Raw genomic sequence first — 18,828 nt, forward strand, 5'->3', positions numbered from 1 at the left:
GAAGGATGTGAAGAAAGGATGGAGGATAGAAGGATGGAAGGATGAAGGATGTGAAGAAAGGATGGAGGATAGAAGGATGGAAGGATGAAGGATGAAGGATGTGAAGAAAGGATGGAGGATAGAAGGATGGAAGGATGAAGGATGTGAAGAAAGGATGGAGGATAGAAGGATGGAAGGATGAAGGATATAAAGAAAGGATGGAGGATAGAAGGATGGAAGGATGAAGGATGTGAAGAAAGGATGAAGGATGTGAAGAAAGGATGGAGGATAGAAGGATGGAAGGATGAAGGATGTGAAGAAAGGATGGAGGATAGAAGGATGGAAGGATGAAGGATGAAGGATGTGAAGAAAGGATGGAGGATAGAAGGATGGAAGGATGAAGGATGTGAAGAAAGGATGGAGGATGGAAGGATGAAGGATATAAAGAGAGGATAGAAGGATGGAAGGATGAAGGATGTGAAGAAAGGATGGAGGATGGAAGGATGAAGGATATAAAGAGAGGATAGAAGGATGGAAGGATGAAGGATGTGAAGAAAGGATGGAGGATTTGTTTGTCTCCAGTTGTTTATTGAGCATCATCACCTCTGGATCGTCCTCAGTCAGAATCTTAATTCAGATCAGTGTGTGTGTGTGTGTGTGTGTGTGTGTGTGTGTGTGTGTTACAGTTTGGGGGGGGGGGCTTCATAGAATCTCATACGTGTTCTTAAAGAATCTTCTGGAAACATCCCGGACGGTTCCACAGTGTCTGTTCTGTCTGTCCCTCTGTCCTGAGAACAGACAGAACAGACAGAACCTTTGACGCAGAGCGTGAACACGTCCACCATGTTTGTCCTGTCAAAGACAACTGAGCTGTTTCCAGGTCAGTGGACGAAGCTGGAGAACAAACGCCTTCATCACCCTCCTCCTCCTCTGTTAGCGTCGTTGTCTCCCTGACGTCTTGTGAGGAACGTTAGTGACGGGTCGTTTAGCAGCTGGATGAAAAAACCCGATCCAATCTTTTCTGACAGAGAGATTATTATTATTATTCTTATTCTCAGAATCAAACATCTGGATGTTCTCTGCTGTCGGCGTGTTGAAGCTCTGTGATGTTTCTTCACCTCCGAGAGAAACTGGATCAGGTTCTGTTCTTGCTCCTTTTCTTCCAGTTTCAGTTCTTTGTGACGGAGAGAATCTCTCCTCCAGCTCCTCCTGGTTCATCTCCTCCACCCAGGAGACAAAACCGGACTCAGTGTCTCCTCCTGCTGAGACACTTTAGAATATTCATTTGATAAGATAACGACTGAGCTGATGATAATCCAACTTTTCATTTTGTCTCTGAAAGACGTGTTTAAAGAGCTCAGTCGCTCCTGCACAGGAAGTGACCGTCTAACTTTTCTCTCCCTCCCAGTAGACGCCTCCCGGCTGTTATGACCCAGCAGATGCAGAACCTGCAGTTGTCCCAGACCAGGAAGTGCCCCGGTGGGCCGGCCTCCCCCAGCGCCGCCAAGCGCCTCTACAGGAACCTGTCAGAGAAGCTGCGGGGAAGCACCTCCTCCTTCGAAGACACCTACTTCTTCGGAAAGACGGATCGTCTCCGCAAGGCCTCAGTGAGTTTCCTGAAGCCGTCAGACATGTTGTGTGGACATGTTGTGTGGACATGTTGTGTAGTCATGTTGTGTGGACATGTTGTGTGGACATGTTGTGTGGACATGTTGTGTATTCATGTTGTGTAGTCATGTTGTGTGGACATGTTGTGTAGTCATGTTGTGTAGTCAGTGTGTGTAGCAGATTGTCGACTCGTTCACAACAACAGGAACATGTGGGGACGTTCAGGTGAGGGGTGGAGCCTGTAGAGCAGCAGGAGGCGGGACATGGCGTCTAAACTGTGTAAAGATCAGTGTTGTTGTTTACAGCTCGTCCACACGGCGTCGGCCCTCATCACCAAAACATCTGGAACCTCCTCGTCTTTCCAAGTGGACGTCTTCGTCTTCTATGTGTACGACTCCTCTTCTTCATCCTGAGACATTTGTGTTCTTCAGTTTCACGTCCGTCACGTGTTAGAAACCTCAGAGACACGCCCACTTACTGAGAAGGTTCCAGATCTCAGGGACTCACTGGTTCGATCTGTTTCTCAGACACTTTGGACACAAACTCAAAATGTCTGTTATTAACTTCAGTTTATGGATCAACTCCTACACGATGATATTTAAAGTTTCAGACATCATGTGTCATTTGATGTGAATCATCTGAAACTAATGTTTTTCTGATTCATTTCTAGATTCATATTTATGACGACTCTCGTTTTAAAAACACAGTGACTCACTTTCACACGTTTAAACAGCTCCTCTAGATTTAGTTCACACAGACGTCAGGGACAGTTTAGGGTTTAGACACTTCAACATATGGACAGAAGGAGCTGGGGATCGAACCACCAACCTTCTGATTAGTGGACGACTCGCTCTCTTTCTTGAGCCCTGATCATTTTATCTATAAATTCAACAATCAGCTTGTGTCAATGAATTTTTAAAAATCACTTTAACGACTGGCAGGAGCCCGAGGTTCAACCTGCTCCTCTGGTTTTGGTGATTTGATTAGTAACTAATGTCTTTTTGTAATTATCACGACTGAAGAACAAAATGATCTTTATCATTACAATAGTCTAATAGTCTGACTCCATTTCAATAAATGTGTCCAGGGCAGCATAGAGTCTAAAGTGACTGACAGTTGGACGAGGTCGTAGTTACCTCAGACTGTAAGTAAAGATGGACGACATGAAGGGACAGTCGATCGCGTGGTGCAGATCGTGATTCACAGTAGGAGCGTTGTGGTGAGACGCTCAGGTGGAACCTGTCAGACTGCTCAGCTGCTGGTGTCTGACACAGACGGATCAATAAAGATCTGGTTTGAAGCTAATTCTGTTAACAGACATGAGGACACCCCCCCCATCTGACACAACTTTAATTTGATCGGAGCGCCGGCCTCAGGCGGTTACATCATGAAGCCGTCTGTCCGGTTGTCAACGATCTACACTTCTCCTCTCTCTGTTTTACTTCACGTACAAACAGGTTATTGGTCAATTGTAAAAATCTTGTGGAACACTTGCTCAAAGGCACTGAGGCGCTGATGGATGGTGTCACTCTGGTTCTTTTAGATTCAGCGTGAAGCAGCGTTCTCGCTCCTCTTCGTCACTTTTCTGTATCTGTCGCCATCATCACATCATCCCTGCGAAACATTTGGTCACTGAGATTCATCGTGTGTGTGTGTCTGTGTGTGTGTGTGTGTGTGTTTGTCTGTCTGTGTGTGTGTCTGTCTGTCTGTCTGTCTGTCTGTGTGTGTGTCTGTCTGTCTGTCTGTCTGTCTGTCTGTCTGTCTGTGTGTGTCTGTCTGTCTGTCTGTCTGTCTGTCTGTCTGTCTGTCTGTCTGTGTGTCTGTCTGTCTGTCTGTCTGTCTGTCTGTGTGTGTCTGTCTGTCTGTCTGTCTGTCTGTCTGTCTGTCTGTCTGTCTGTCTGTCTGTCTGTCTGTCTGTGTGTGTGTGTGTGTGTGTGTGTGTGTGTGTGTGTGTGTGTGTGTGTGTGCAGCCTGCTGACATTTACAGATCAGTCACAGATGGAAGAAAGAGGTTGATGGGGGGGTCGTATGATGGGACAGAAACAAAATGCTCAGACGATGTCGCTCACGTCTGAAATCTGAAGAATCAAGAAATCAAATATATGATGAAGAAATGAAAGTGACGAACATCAGTTTGTTCGATCTGAGATAAATTCTGTGACGTTTCTTTAAAGGAGAAATATTCTGTTCATCGTCAGCTCGATAATATGAATCATTGTTACGATGCTCGTTCAGAATCTCTGTCTCAGCCCGTCCATCGCTGCAGCTCCTCTCTTCAGCCTCTGTCTCAAACTCTTTAGCTCCTGTCTCTTTAAGACCCCGCCTCCTGATGAAGCCCAGTCTGCTGTGATTGGTCAACTGCATCTGAAAAACACTTAACAAATAAAAATAGCGTTCAGGCCTTTTTTTTTCTCTCCGTGTTTTTGTCACTTTGTGTGAAACGACACTTCAGCTCCACGGTGACGAGAAGGTCATTGAAATACTTCATCTCTGTTCTGTGAATCAAACCTCTTCCAGCATCACTGATATTTGTTGTTGTTCAGCTGAGTGAAAAACTGTGACTCCAGGTTTGATCATCAAACTTTAATTCAAATGATTCGCTGATTCTCAGCAGCTGATCGCTGACGGACAGTAAAGACTTTTGTTTTGTATCTGCAGGAGGTTGGAACTTTATTTCTCTGACTTCCTGTGGTTGGTGAGTGTTGGCTGTCGTTGTCTCCTGCAGGCGATGCAGGGCAGCGACTGCATCTTCGAGGCGGTGGAGCAGCAGGACCTGGACACGGTGCAGATTCTTCTCTACCAATTCTCGGCTGAAGAGCTGGACCTGAACACCCCCAACAGCCAGGGCCTGACGCCACTGGACATCGCCATCATGACCAACAACACGCCCATCGCTAAACTGCTGCTGAAGGCTGGAGGCAAGGAGAGTCCTCACTGTGAGTACGCCAGCTCGTCACGTTTATTCACCAGGCGGAGAAACACCCCCAGTAAATATACTGTTTGTATGGGTGGTAATCAATACGTCCACTAGAGGGCAGCTCAGAGTCGAACCTTTATGACAATAACAAACATCGTGACATGGAAGACAAAGTATGCAAGGATGCTTTCTGTCATTTTAGGTCATTTGAGTGTTAAAGTTTCTGATCAGTTTGGTCAAAGTGTGTGTGTGTGTGTGTGTGTGTGTGTGTGTGTGTGTGTGTGTGTGTGTGTGTGTGTGATGCTGTGGCTCAGACAGGGCCTGTGTTTGTGTCTGCTGCTCAGTCTGGGTCTCCTCTGACCTGAATGGGTCTGCTATTCCCCCAAACCCCCTACACACACACACACACACACACACACACACACACACACACACACACACAAGAACACACACACACACACACACAGTTTCCCCTCCATCAGTCTCCCTGTTAGTCCATAAAGACAGGTGGTTCTTACCTAACCCCTGAAAACCCCCACTAGCCCCACTTTGTGCGTCTGTCCATGTGTGTGTGTGTGTGTGTGTGTGTGTGTGTGCATGTGTGTGTGTGACAAACAGTGGCCACTTTACAGCGGGGCCTCCTCTGTGACTCCCCGTCGAACAGCTTTAATAAGGTTTGTCGTTTAATGGTTTAACTTTTCCAACGATGCATGTAAGGTCGGGGCAATTACAGCTAAGTGATTTATTGTTGCATGGGGCAGCTGCGGCAGGGAGCCCTCCACGCAGCGGTGTGGGCGCTGGGCAGCGGTTCGATTCCATCCATGTCAACAAACACAGAGTAAACACTGCTGCTGTTTTCCCTCCTGAGACCTGCTGCTCTCTGTTTATGTCATTCCTCAAGAGCCAAGTAAATCTGTGTGTGTGTGTGTGTGTGTGGTGTGTGTGGTGTGTGTGTGTGTGTGTGTGGTCGTGCAGTTCATACACTCGTTTAAAACACTCAAATATTAAAGGAAACAAACTTAAACACAAGAAATAAAGTGAAGTTTGTTCTCTAAAAGTTCCAATTATTGATAATTATATTGAAGAATATTTCAAACTAAATCAGAGTGAAGACGATTCAGTATCAAACATTTTCTATGATTATTTTCATGTATTGATCAGATGTGACATCATCATTGTGTCTTTGTTTACCTTGAACTCGGAGGTTAAACATTGTGTGTGTTCATTTACGGGGATCATTTATTTGATCTGCACGTTAATGGAACTTTATTATATAAAGATCTTATTAAATTAAAAAGTTTAAATGAACTAGTATTACACTTTTTTTTATTAAGTTGATATTTCACATTAATCCTGATTTTCTTTTAGCAAAATATTCTGTTCTGCATAAAACTGCTCAGATTTTTCCAGATTATTCATCAGAGTGAGAACTGATGAGGCGTCAGATGAATCAGTGAAATGTTCAGTGTGTTGATGACAGATTAAAACTCCTCATTGGTTTTTATTTGTTAACTTAATGAATGAAGACAAAAATAAAGTTCTGTGTGTGTGTGTGTCTGAATGAGGGTGTAGTTGTTAGTTTGTGTTGCTGTCACTGGCCGTGACTAAGAAGTGGAGCGGAGAGTGAGTGAGTGAGCGGGCGGGCGAGTGCAGTAAAGCCGCAGTGTTTGGGCGAGTTGGCAGCAGACGGAGTTTCACCGTGACAAATGTGGAAGACACACACACACACACACACACACACACACAGAGCTGAGTGTGTTCACAGAAGCTCATACATGTTGTATATTTAATAAATAGGACTGAACTCACACAATAACAAAAGTTCCCAGAAACTTTTAAAAAACAGGGAACTCAAAGGTTCCTGCAGAACTTCACTGTGATACTGATCCTGCTGACGTATAAACTGACGACTCCAGTCCACCAGGAGGCAGTAATGCACCACTGACTGAATATATAGACGATCAATAACTGTGAGTGAACAGTGAAAATGTATTGCAAGTGATGCAACTGATTTTTTTTTTGTCCGTTTCCCATCTGCTAACATAGAGGAGGTGGTGTTTGGTTGTGGTTGTGTCCTCGTCCGCTCGTCCACAAACTCATTTCACCCATGAGGAGAAAGTATCAGTGAGAATCTGATCTGATGAGTTCCAGTAAATCTTTATTTAATCATCACAAATAGTTTGAGTAAAAATCACTTCTTCTATAAAACTTTCATCAAAATCACAAAGATTTATTGTGTGTGTGTGTGTGTGTGTGTTGCAGTTGTGAGCGTGGACAGTCGGGAGGCTCACCTGAGCTCTCTGATGCTGGAGGCGGAGCGTCGGGCGTCGGACCTGGCAGCGCAGGCTCAGAGGGACGGGCTGTCGCTGGAGGCCTGTCACAAAGACAAACAGCTGAGAATCTGGGAGTGGAGGAGCAAACTGTACAAACGCATGAGGACGGGCTTCCAGCACGCACGTGAGTCGCCATGGTTACAAACCAGTTTCCTGCAGACGCAGGACGTGAACGTCTTGACTTAAAACTTCTCTGAGCTCACAACAGACCTGGGGCCTCATTTCTAAAACAGGATTCATACTAAAAGTCTGCTCGCACTCAAAAGCAACGGTTATAATTAAGGCTCAGGTCCGTTACTGAAAACAGGAAGCTACAGTCACTGTTGGTACTTGATGACGTCACGTCTCTGCTCCTCACACAAACGCACCTTCTCTCCGTGCCCCTGCTCAGGAGCTCCGGAGGCCCCGTCTATGGTTCGTCTGAGCGTGAGCAGCAGCAGCACACTGACCGTCACGTTTCAGGAGCCGCAGTGTCTCAACTCTACGGTGGTGACCAAGTACAGAGGTAAGAAAGCTTCACTCCTGCAGGTCACTGAACATTTGAATAACATTTTCTGTCAATGTCAGAAGTTTAGATTTTGGACGTAAAGAAAGTCAGTTCAGCAGAGATCACAGTTCGATTCCTGATCAGTTCACCTGCTGATCTGAGTCTTAATCTCATGTCAAATCTGTTGAAATGATAAAAAGTGTTAAAGAAAGTGTCAGAACAGATTTTAGTCTTTACTTTAATAACGTGGTTCCTGATTTATAGATCCTTTCTTTAAGCAATTATAGATAATTAGAGACGAGATTATTAAAGAGTATTAGAGGTTATTAGAGAAACAGGATCAGAGTTGATGTGACCTTCATGTTAATCTCTATTGATTTTCAATGAAAAGAGAAGCTGTTGTGGACAATGTGTGTGTGTGTCTGTGTGTGTGTGTGTGTCTGTGTGTGTCTCTGTGTGTGTGCAGTGGAGTGGAGCTGTTTGAAGGACTTCTCTCTACTCTCTGGAGAGATGGTGCTGGATAACCTGCAGAGTCTGAAGTGCACCCTCAGCAGCTTGACCACGGTAAAACTCCCATCGTGTCACAGTCTGAATGTTGATGTGTTTGATGTGTGTCAGTTGTTCCTCTCACATGATGAGTCAGTGTTTGATGTGTGTCTGTTGTTCCTCTCACATGATGAATCAGTGTTTGATGTGTGTCTGTTGTTCCTCTCACATGATGACTCAGTGTTTGATGTGTGTCTGTTGTTCCTCTCACATGATGAATCAGTGTTTGATGTGTGTCTGTTGTTCCTCTCACATGATGACTCAGTGTTTGATGTGTGTCTGTTGTTCCTCTCACACGATGAATCAGTGTTTGGTGTGTGTCTGTTGTTCCTCTCACATGATGAATCAGTGTTTGATGTGTGTCAGTTGTTTCTCTCACATGATGACTCAGTGTTTGATGTGTGTCTGTTGTTCCTCTCACACGATGAATCAGTGTTTGGTGTGTGTCTGTTGTTCCTCTCACATGATGAATCAGTGTTTGATGTGTGTCTGTTGTTCCTCTCACATGAAGAGTCAGTCTTTGATGTGTGTCAGTTGTTTCTCTCACATGATGAGTTAGTCTTTGATGTCTGTCAGTTGTTTCTCTCACGTGATGAGTTTGTGTTTGATGTGTGTCAGTTGTTCCTCTCACATGATGAGTCAGTGTTTGATGTGTGTCAGTTGTTCCTCTCACATGATGAATCAGTGTTTGGTGTGTGTCAGTTGTTCCTCTCACATGATGAATCAGTGTTTGGTGTGTCTGTTGTTCCTCTCACATGATGAATCAGTGTTTGATGTGTGTCAGTTGTTCCTCTCACATGATGAATCAGTGTTTGATGTGTGTCAGTTGTTCCTCTCACATGATGAATCAGTGTTTGATGTGTGTCAGTTGTTCCTCTCACATGATGAATCAGTGTTTGGTGTGTGTCTATTGTTCCTCTCACATGATGAATCAGTGTTTGATGTGTGTCAGTTGTTTCTCTCACATGATGAGTCAGTGTTTGATGTGTGTCAGTTGTTCCTCTCACATGATGAATCAGTGTTTGGTGTGTCTGTTGTTCCTCTCACATGATGAATCAGTGTTTGATGTGTGTCAGTTGTTCCTCTCACATGATGAATCAGTGTTTGATGTGTGTCAGTTGTTCCTCTCACATGATGAATCAGTGTTTGGTGTGTGTCTATTGTTCCTCTCACATGATGAATCAGTGTTTGATGTGTGTCAGTTGTTTCTCTCACATGATGAATCTGTGTTTGATGTGGGTCAGTCGTCTCTCTCACATGATGAGTTAGCCTTTGATGTCTGTCAGTTGTTTCTCTCACATGATGAGTCAGTCTTTGATGTGTGTCTGTTGTTCCTCTCACATGATGACTCAGTGTTTGATGTGTGTCAGTTGTTCCTCTCAAATGATGAATCAGTGTTTGATGTGTGTCAGTTGTTCCTCTCGCATGATGAATCGGTGTTTGATGTGTGTTTTTGATATCTGTCAGTTGAGTTACTGACCGTCTTCAAACGAGGAGCTCTGATAACCTCTTGCTCCTAAATGTTCCATCAGTTTGAATGGAAGGAGGATTTATCTTGTATGTTTGACGTCGGTCAGTTTCCAGCTGAACGTTTCTGCCTCTTTGAAAACAGTTTGATTTTTGATTTATTAAGTTACCTGGGATTTGTTGCTTTGTAAATTAAAAAAAAAATCTACATTTAAAAAGCAGCTTTCATGGTCTCAGTTCACACAACAGATGTTTTTTATGTTTCAGGGTCGACTCTATTACGTTCGAGTGTCGGCCTATAACATGAAGGGGTGGGGTCTGCCCACTTCCTCGCTCCCCCCATCTGCAGCTCCTTCCAGTGAGTTCCTCCTCCTCCTCCTTCTGGTCCTTCTTCTTCTCCTTTAGTAACATCATTACATCAGCAGGTCACAACCTCCCAGAAACACGTTTTCTTCTTCCTGTAAAAGTCATCATTTCAGGAGCCTTTCCAATTGTAACATCTGGAAAATCATACAAACAAAATGTGTTTTGCGTTTCCTCTAATTTTCTGAGAATATTAAGATTCACTGCAGGTTTTTACAGAAGCACAGAAAAGATTTGGCAGCTGTACAGACTCATCACAGACCAACGACACCTGGTCGATAATCATTTTACTCGTCGTCTCTCTGCTGACGGTCGTTAAGGTAACGAGTTAGAGACGGAAACGCTCCTCTGCAACATCGGTTATATCTCAGCATCACGACTCTCTTTCTCTGCTCGTCCTTGAGCTGTTTGTTGTTCAGTCATAATGTGTGTGTGTGTGTGAGTGTGTGTGTGTGAGTGAGAGTTGTAAAGAGACAGAAGACGACTGAGTGAAAACATCTGAAATCTCCATTTAAAAGCTGCTGAGAAATGAAAGTTCATTTATTGACCAACCCTTAGTTTATCATTAACATGTTTACGTCTGTCCTCTGATTGGTTGTTCAGATTGGAGGGAGAGTGACGGCCGGGAGCCGAAGAGACGAGGACACATCGAGGCCATGGAGCGCCTGCTGCAGCAGGTCCGAGCCACACACACACACTACTGCTGCGGAGGTGAGTCCTAGTGTCTGTGTCCAGGTGTGTTCAGGTGTATCTGTATATTATATTATAGTGTAATGTGATATAATATAGTATTATATAGTGTAATGTGATATAATATAGTATTATATAGTATAATGTGATATTAGTTAGTATTATATAGTATAATGTGATATAATATAGTATTATATAGTATAATGTGATATAAGTTAGTATTATATAGTGTAATGTGATATAATATAGTATTATATAGTATAATGTGTTATAAGTTAGTATTATATAGTGTAATGTGATATAATATAGTATTAATGTGATATAATATAGTATTATATGGTATAATGTGATATAAGTTAGTATTATATAGTATAATGTGATATAATATAGTATTCATGTGATATAATATAATGTGATATAATGTTAGAACACAGTTCATACTGAACTAAATAACCTCCCTCTCGTCTCATTAATCAGCTCCAATCACGTTTTCAGCTCGTTCCAAACTAAACTCTTTTCTTTATGTACTCAGACGTGTGGCGCTGCTCAGTGAGCCGCCCGCTCTTGTCATATTATCCACTTGTCAAAGCCAGTTAGCCTCCGGCACCCGAACACACTGAGACTTTTTACAGCAGAGAGCTGGTGGCCACCGCAACCTGCTACTGAAATAACACCTCCTGTGTGTGTGTGTGTGTGTGTGTGTGAGTGTGAGTGTGTGGGTGTGTGTGTGTGAGTGTGTGTGTGTGTGTGTGTGTGTGTTTGTGTGTGTGTGTGTGTGTGTGTGTGTGTGTGAGTGTGTGTGTGTGTTTGTGTGTGTGTGTGTGTGTGTGTGTGTGTGAGTGTGTGTGTGTGTTTGTGTGTATGAGTGTGAGTGTGTGGGTGTGTGTGTGTGTGTTTGTGTGTGTGTGTGTGTGTGTGTGAGTGTGTGTGTGTGTTTGTGTGTGTGGTGTGTGTGTGTGTGTGAGTTTGTGGTGTGTGAGTGTGTGTGTGTGAGTGTGTGAGTGTGTGTGTGTGTGTGTGGTGTGTGTGTGTGAGTGTGTGTGAGTGTGTGTGTGTGTGTGTGTTTGTGTGTGGGTGTGTGTGTGTGTGTTTGTGAGTGTGTGGTGTGGTGTGTGTGTGTGTGTGTCCATGTGGTTGTCATGGACACGTCCTCGTTGTGCAGATGTTGGAAGACGCTCACGCTCTGACCATCTTGTCCACTTCCTCCAATCAGACCAGCTCTGATGACATCATCACTGACTCACAGCGTCATGTGTGTCCAGATGTTTTCATCACATCAAAGCTTCACTGGGACAAATGTGTCAACAAACATTAAAGTCATTTAGTGACGATGACTAAAACATCTCATGGTGCGTCTTCATTGACTCTCTCTTGTATTCACAGAAGAGGGAATGTCAGAATTGCAGCGGTAGAAAGATTTGGTGCAAAAAAATCACTTGGAGTCAAAGAAAAAGAAGATTTTGGTGCCTGGAGGTCAAAGGTCAAGGTCACAGTGACCTCATGTTACTGTGAAAGTGAAATATTAGAAGTGCCCGTAGGGAACTTCATCACATCTGATACATTTCACTTGGACTCAAAGATAAAGTGAAAATGTTTCAGTGGTCAAAGGTCAAAAGTCACAGTGACCCTTGTCCGTCCAGAGAGACGGATCCTCACGTGTCTCTCTGAGGTTTCTACGATCTTTCCCCTGTTCAAAGGTTTTGTGGTTGTTTCTCTTTACTCTTGTAGAGTTAAAAACAGATGATGTCACGGCTTGTTAAAGCTATACAAATAAAATGTGATTGATTGACTGATTATATGAATCTGTGTAAATAGTAGAAATGTATACACAGAAACTGCACTGGGTGGCGGAGGCATACAACCGCAGTAGTTCTAGTTTCTGTCTGTCCTCCTCCTGTGACCCACCATCAGGTCGTCTGTCTGTACAACGGCAGAGTTGCGGCGGTCACCCATAACCAGCAGCGTGTTTGTGAGCGTCTGTTTACTGGACGGTAATTATGTGACGCCTAATTAGCCGGAGTAAGAAAGGGGGCGCTGCGGTCTGGAGATTGGCATCGCTTAGTGGCCGGCCGCCGTCCTCACGGGACCAGTGGACGGGGGGAAGAGAGAGAGACTGAATGAACGAATGAATGAACGAGATAAGATAACAGTGAGCGAGTCGACCCTGGTGACCTCGTAAACAAACACAAGAGGCTCGACTCTGAAAATCACAAATAAGAGTCTAACATTTTATTGATCCTCTTCTTTTCTTGTCCTCAGATGCGTCCAAACTCCAGAACCCGAGCAGGAAGCAGTCGGTCTCCAGGAGCATCAAACATCTTTTCAACTCGTCCAACAAATTTGTGAAAACTCTGAAGAGGTTTGTTCCTCTGTGACGTCTGTATTATTGTGAATGTGTGAATCAGCCGACATTTACATTTATTTATAAAGAAAACGTGAACGTAGACGAATATTTTCAGTCACATTCAAAGTGAAACAAACAATAAACTGAAAAACATTTTCATCAAATTACAAAGAATTAAGAATTAATTTTATTAATGTTTCATTTTCCAGTAATGATTTTCCATCTTTAAACATTTTTAACACAACGAAAAAGAAAGACATTTATTTTAGGAAACAAAAATAAAATACGAGATCATAAAAGTCCAGCTTCACTTCCTGGATCGTACCATCCTGTGTGTCTGCAGGGGGATTTATCTGGCAGCCATCTTTTACCATAAGGACAGTTTGTTGGTGACGGCAGAGGATCAGATCCCCATCGTAGAGGTGGACGACTCCTACAGCAGCTCCCTCATGCAGGACTTCCTCTGGTTCACCAAGGTACATCACACCACACACACACCACACACACACCACACAAACCACACACACACCACGTCCCCACCACACACACACCACACACAAACCACACACACACACACACACACACCACACACACAAACCACACACACACGCCACACACACACACCACACACACACCACACAAACCACACACACACCACACACACACCACGTCCCCACCACACACACACCACACACACAAACCACACACACACGCCACACACACACACACACACCACACACACACACACCACACACACACCACACGTGGTGTGATGTTCTCTACCTTTTCAATCTCCAGTCATTCAGCTGCTCCACCACTGGAGTGGAGGCCTCATCTCCATGGCAACATCATGGCATGAGGTCGGAGCTCTGTGACCTTCAGTCTGAGTTGAATGTCCTCATGTGTGAACGCACCACAGAGTCAGAGCACGTTGTTTCTCAGTCTTTAATCGCCTGGTCTCCTCTGTCTCCAGCTGTCCTGTATGTGGGAGGACGTGCGGTGGCTGAGACAGAGCATGTCCGTCTCCATGTCGTCCTCGTCCACGCTGCAGGCTCGACACAAGATGCTCACCGCTGCTGCGCAGCTGCAGGTCAGGATCCAGAACCTGGATTCATTAAGTTCAATAAATGACACTGAGAGAAAAACTGAAACAGTTTCATTCAGATGTGACGAAGAAACTGAAGGTTTCATGTGTTAATTCTGCTCCAGACTCAATCTGGACTACATCCAGAGATAATCTAGATTCAATTCAATTCAAAAAACAAAAGAAGGTTTCTATTGTCACTAATTCACAGAGATTCACAGAATACATTTTTTCAGTTTTGTGTCGTTTCCTTGACAACAAGTCGTCTCAGCCGCAGATGAAACTGATTTCATGTCATGTGACGATTAAATAAACCATCAGAACCTCCTGGGAACTCACAACCTGGGCCGCGTCCACTACGAGCCCATCAAGGATCGCCACGGCAACGTGCTGCTGGTGACGATCCACGACACGGAGAGTCAGCACTCGCTGTTCAGCGGGAAGTGGATGCAGGTGACGAAACTGCAGAGCCAGAGGAAGTCTCTGTCCACGCCAGAGGAGCCGTACGCCCTCGACATCCTCATCATCACCATCCAGGTGAGGAAGAACGACACGCTGGGTTTTAATGTGTTTCTACTGGCGACGTCGAGCAACGATGTTTGTGTCTCTGACCTCAGGACATCTTGGCGTACCAGCGGCGTGGAACTCATCGCCTGGCTCCAGGTCTCTACCTGGGCTTCCTGAAGCTCAGCAGCTCCGTCGACCAAATCAGAGTCCTGGTGTCGCAGCGAACTCCCAACATGCTCTGTCACACCCGCATCCGAGAGAACGCCAACGTCTCCAGGTACGTTCCACACACACACACACACACACACACACACACACACACACACACACACACACACTGACACCAGTCTGCCCTCACGCCAGGTGAGCAGGTAACAGAAGTGATCTGATTGGCTCAGAGCTTGAAGGTAGGTGGAGCCCCTGTAACACTGCATTCCTGTGTATGTGTGTGTGTGTGTGTGTGTGTGTGTGTGTGTGTTGTGCTCAGGGACGAGTGGGACTGGATCCAGAAGCTGTCGGCCGCAGGTGAGACGGAGCACGGCAGGACAGAGGGCGAGGAGGGTGGGCCCAGAGCAGAGAGCCACGCCCCCTTGCTGTACTACGAGCTGCAGACGGCGATCAAGTCTCTGCTGAAGCACATCAACATACCTCTGCACCAGGTACGCACCGAGGACACGTGTGTCCGTGAACACTGATCACAGATGTAACCATGGTGACGGCATGAGACATAAAACAGAATGAGATGTGTTGACTGTTGTTGACGTGTTCGTCCTCAGGCCCGTCACTTCCGTCTCTACAGTCAGGAAGTTGTGGAGCTCGGTCACAGCGTCTCCTTCCTGCTGCTGCTGCCGGCGGCCGATGACGTTTGCTCCGCCCCCGGGCAGTCCAACCCCTACACCCCCCTGTCAGGATTCCTCCTCCTCCCCCTGCCAATGTTTGAACTGGGTAAGAGCACGCACACACACACACACACAAACACACACACACACACTCACACACACACACGCACACACACACACACACACACACACACACACACACACACACACACATTGACCTGCTCTCTCTGTCATCTTCACTCTCGTCTCATGATCTCATTCTGTTTGTTGTTCATCGTCCATCTCTTCTCTTCCTGCAGTTCATTTCTGCACCTACAAAGAGAAGTTCATCAGTCTCTACTGTCGTCTGTCCTCCGTCCTGGACCTGGACGCCCTCATTACCCAGCAAGCACTGCGGGAGGCCATCACCGACAGTGAGGTGACCACAGCCAAGCAAAGACATCAGCTCATCCTGGACTACATCCAGGTGAGACACAGATCACTAAACGCTGTTTCAAATAAAACGTGGTGGATTCTTTTTAGTGAGTGTCTTTGTCCTGTTGTCTCTGTGAAATATTCCTGAAATATTTCTGTATCTGCACTTCCTGCTTCACATTTCATGTCTGAGTGTGTTTTCTGCTGCGTTCGTGCTTTGTCATCAGATGAAAGTCACGTCTTTATAAAAACCTGGAGACAGTGAAACAAAGTCTGGAAACAAGTTAATGGAAACAAACTAAAGTTTCAGGACTGAATTCTTTAATATGTGTGGGAAAAAACTACTTTAACTACGACAAAAAGTTTAAAAATAAAAGTTTGATTCACAAACAGATTCACTCTGATTGATTCTGATTCCAGAAGAGATGAACTGTTTGAAAGAGTGAAATTAATTTCACCTCCAGTTTAATGATGTTTCTGTTTTTGTGTCACATCTTGTGAAAATAAATCAAATTTTATCATCGTGTAATTTCATGAGACGCATAAAAGACCTAAAACCATCATGTTTGATAAAATGTTTGATAAAATGTGTGTGTGTGTGTGTGTGTGTGTGTGTTTGCTTTTTGATCATTGTAATAAAGTTTTTGAAAAAAAATAAATCAAACATATCTGCATAGAAACAGAAACCGCTTTGTGTTTCTGTAGCAACTAGACGAAATGCGTCGGGACCTTCGTTGGATCACGGATGCTTTGCAGTACGCTCGCTACAAGCAGCCACGTGGCGGCGTACCAATCACCTGCCTGGTGGACGCCAACGCTCCAGAGAGTATCTTCGACCAACAAAAGACCGACTCCACCTCCTCGACCATGGACTACTTGCCCACACCTTCGCCCTCGCCTGAACTCCACAGGAGGAAAGCCATCAGTGGTGAGTCGCCCACAAAAACACACAAATAATATTTGAAGGTTCTATATGAATAAATAAACTTTAACTCTGATCTCAGACTCTCTGCTTGGCTCCGATGAAGACGGCTCCTCTGAGGTTTTTCTGCCAACAGACAGCGACTATGACTCCAGTGACGCACTGAGCCCCCGCGAGCTGGACCTGCTCTACTCTCCGTCCCAGGACCTTTCCCAGCAGGCTGTGCACTCGCTGGGCGGCAGCGCCCCTGATGTGCTGCAGATCCACGAGCTCAGGTGATTTGTGCGTTTGTAAATGTGACACGTTCTTTTTTGAAGAAGATGTGTCACTTGACACCAGGAACCATCCGTCTGTCAAACATGTCGTCATCGATCATATGTCTTCTGAGTCTCGATTGATGTCATCAATTCATTCATCTGATTGGTTGATCCAACATCCTGTCAGGAAGTTAATGACATGACATCATATTGTGATTCTTCCTCAAACACGACGTATCCGCTCGTTATCGTTTTGTCAGTTTGCGTTGATAAATTGTTGATGTTCCGCTGACGGCAGCTCGGAGGTCAGCTGATCAGTTTGTTTGGTCACTTGACTTCCTCCTTGTCGGCCATGTTGTTTACGTGCTAACACATTTCATTCTCTCTCAAAGGTACAGCGTCTTCCCCCCCAAAGACCTCCCCCTCTCCCCAACGGTCAAGGATCCCACAACTAAAGACGCCCCTCTCTCTTCCCCCCTCCTCCCCAACTCTCCCTCTCAATCCAAAGACTTCCCTCTCTCTATGTCCACTTTACCTCGCTCGCCCTCCCTCTCCAGGACCCTCTCTACCTCTCCTTCCCTCCCCCTCTCCCCCAGATTCTCCAAAGACCTTCCTCTTTCCCTCCCTCTCTCCCCGGCTCTGTCCGACACCACCAAGACTCTGGAGGGCCTCTCTCTGTCTAAGAGCCACCAGGAGGAGGTTGCTCCCCTAAGGGCCCTCACCAACCCCTCCTCCAAACGCAAACTGCTCTCCAGGAGTCACAGGGGCCAGTACTTCAGTGGGCCGCAGGGCTGGCTGAGGGGCCACAGTGGGGAGAGTCACACGGGGTCTTTATCTGAGGGCGTCTACACCAAGCAGCTCGATACGAACCTTCCCCTGGTCGGGGACCCGCCCAACCCACAGGGCACCACCTACGTTAGCCACGCCTCCCACGTCCTTGAGAGTCAGAGGAGCGGACAGCGTGAGCCACGGCCCCACGTCCGCAGGATCTTTGTGGAGCCCTGCAACAAGCCGTCGCTGGGCCAGGAGAGGAGGGGCTGGGACGCGGAGGAAGGCGGAAAGATGACGGAGAAGGTGTCAGCTGCAAGTGTGTCGGGGGTCGAGGCTCATGGGGCGGAGTCTGGAGGGAAAGGGGAGGGGCCAGAGGGAGCCACGGCGCCGGACATAGACTCAGACGACCAAACCAATGCCCAAGTCTCAGAGATACTGAGCAGCACGCTGTAGAGTTTGAACCACTTCTGAGGATTTAAAGCTTCACTGGGCAAATTTTTAACAACAGCTTTTATTTTAATTCACAGTGATGCATCCTGTCAGTGGTTCTGTCGCCATGTTTGACGTCTCTACTCTTTATACGACGCCGCCCCTCACAGGTCACTGAGGCAGACATGCAGCACTTGGTCCAGTCCTCATCCTCAGAACCCAAACAAGTGTCTTATTGATGCCTCTTGTGGACAAAGCAGGGACAACAGCATTGACAGAGACAAAGAAGACGATGCACTTGAAAACCAACTCGTACAAGTTTTAGTCAGTTTACGTTAGATTAGCCTCCATTAAAATGTTTCGGTCGGAAGCAGTCGCTCAGTGGTTCTTAGAACAACTGACCCATTTTTGACCCAATGCTTCCAAGGACCCACAGGAACTCAACTCAGGAACTCACTAAGATTCAAGGGTTTATTGTCATATGCACAAAAATTACATTATGCTGGCAATGAAATGCTTGAGTCCCAGGCTCCCCTCCAGCCACGCTCAGACATAACATAGGGAAAAATAAAAATGAAAATAGAATATAACATTTAAAAGATGAAATAATATATATGAAATATATAAAATAAAAACAGTAGTGCAAATATTATAAGGAACTAAAGGCCTGTTTGCGTTTCCACTGAATCAGAAGAAATGTACAGATGAGACATATTAGATAACAGTAAATGGTCAGTATTTATCCAGATGTTTTCTAGTCTTGATGACACTCAAGCTCTTTACAGTTCAGGTTTTCACACAGACATTCATACAGTGCATCTATGAGGGGCAATTTGGGGTTCAGTATCTTGCCCAAGGACACTTCAGTATG

General features: G+C 45.4%; 1 protein-coding gene across 5 annotated transcripts in view; it reads left to right on the forward strand.

The window, feature by feature from the left end:
- ankfn1a (ankyrin repeat and fibronectin type III domain containing 1a) overlaps positions 1-18,519 on the forward strand; it is a 40,757-nt gene extending 22,238 nt beyond the window's left edge. For 3 of the 5 annotated variants that reach the window (XM_069518055.1, XM_069518056.1, XM_069518058.1), the window contains 18 exons: positions 1,388-1,586; positions 4,313-4,523; positions 6,767-6,961; positions 7,229-7,342; positions 7,791-7,888; positions 9,605-9,695; positions 10,304-10,411; positions 12,650-12,749; positions 13,078-13,210; positions 13,708-13,824; positions 14,140-14,355; positions 14,436-14,602; positions 14,813-14,984; positions 15,102-15,270; positions 15,464-15,630; positions 16,284-16,506; positions 16,583-16,775; positions 17,150-18,509. In XM_069518055.1, the coding sequence (XP_069374156.1) occupies positions 1,388-1,586; positions 4,313-4,523; positions 6,767-6,961; positions 7,229-7,342; positions 7,791-7,888; positions 9,605-9,695; positions 10,304-10,411; positions 12,650-12,749; positions 13,078-13,210; positions 13,708-13,824; positions 14,140-14,355; positions 14,436-14,602; positions 14,813-14,984; positions 15,102-15,270; positions 15,464-15,630; positions 16,284-16,506; positions 16,583-16,775; positions 17,150-17,981 (3,505 nt within the window). In that variant the 3' untranslated portion in view covers positions 17,982-18,509. Of the gene's footprint in view, positions 1-1,387; positions 1,587-4,312; positions 4,524-6,766; positions 6,962-7,228; positions 7,343-7,790; positions 7,889-9,604; positions 9,696-10,303; positions 10,412-12,649; positions 12,750-13,077; positions 13,211-13,707; positions 13,825-14,139; positions 14,356-14,435; positions 14,603-14,812; positions 14,985-15,101; positions 15,271-15,463; positions 15,631-16,283; positions 16,507-16,582; positions 16,776-17,149 lie in introns of all 5 variants that reach the window. The other 2 variants (XM_069518057.1, XM_069518059.1) reach the window with 2 other exon arrangements.
- The last annotated feature ends 309 nt before the right edge of the window (positions 18,520-18,828 follow it).

The sequence above is a fragment of the Paralichthys olivaceus genome, chromosome 21 (assembly GCF_024713975.1).
Source record: "Paralichthys olivaceus isolate ysfri-2021 chromosome 21, ASM2471397v2, whole genome shotgun sequence".
Classification (NCBI taxonomy): domain Eukaryota; kingdom Metazoa; phylum Chordata; class Actinopteri; order Pleuronectiformes; family Paralichthyidae; genus Paralichthys; species Paralichthys olivaceus.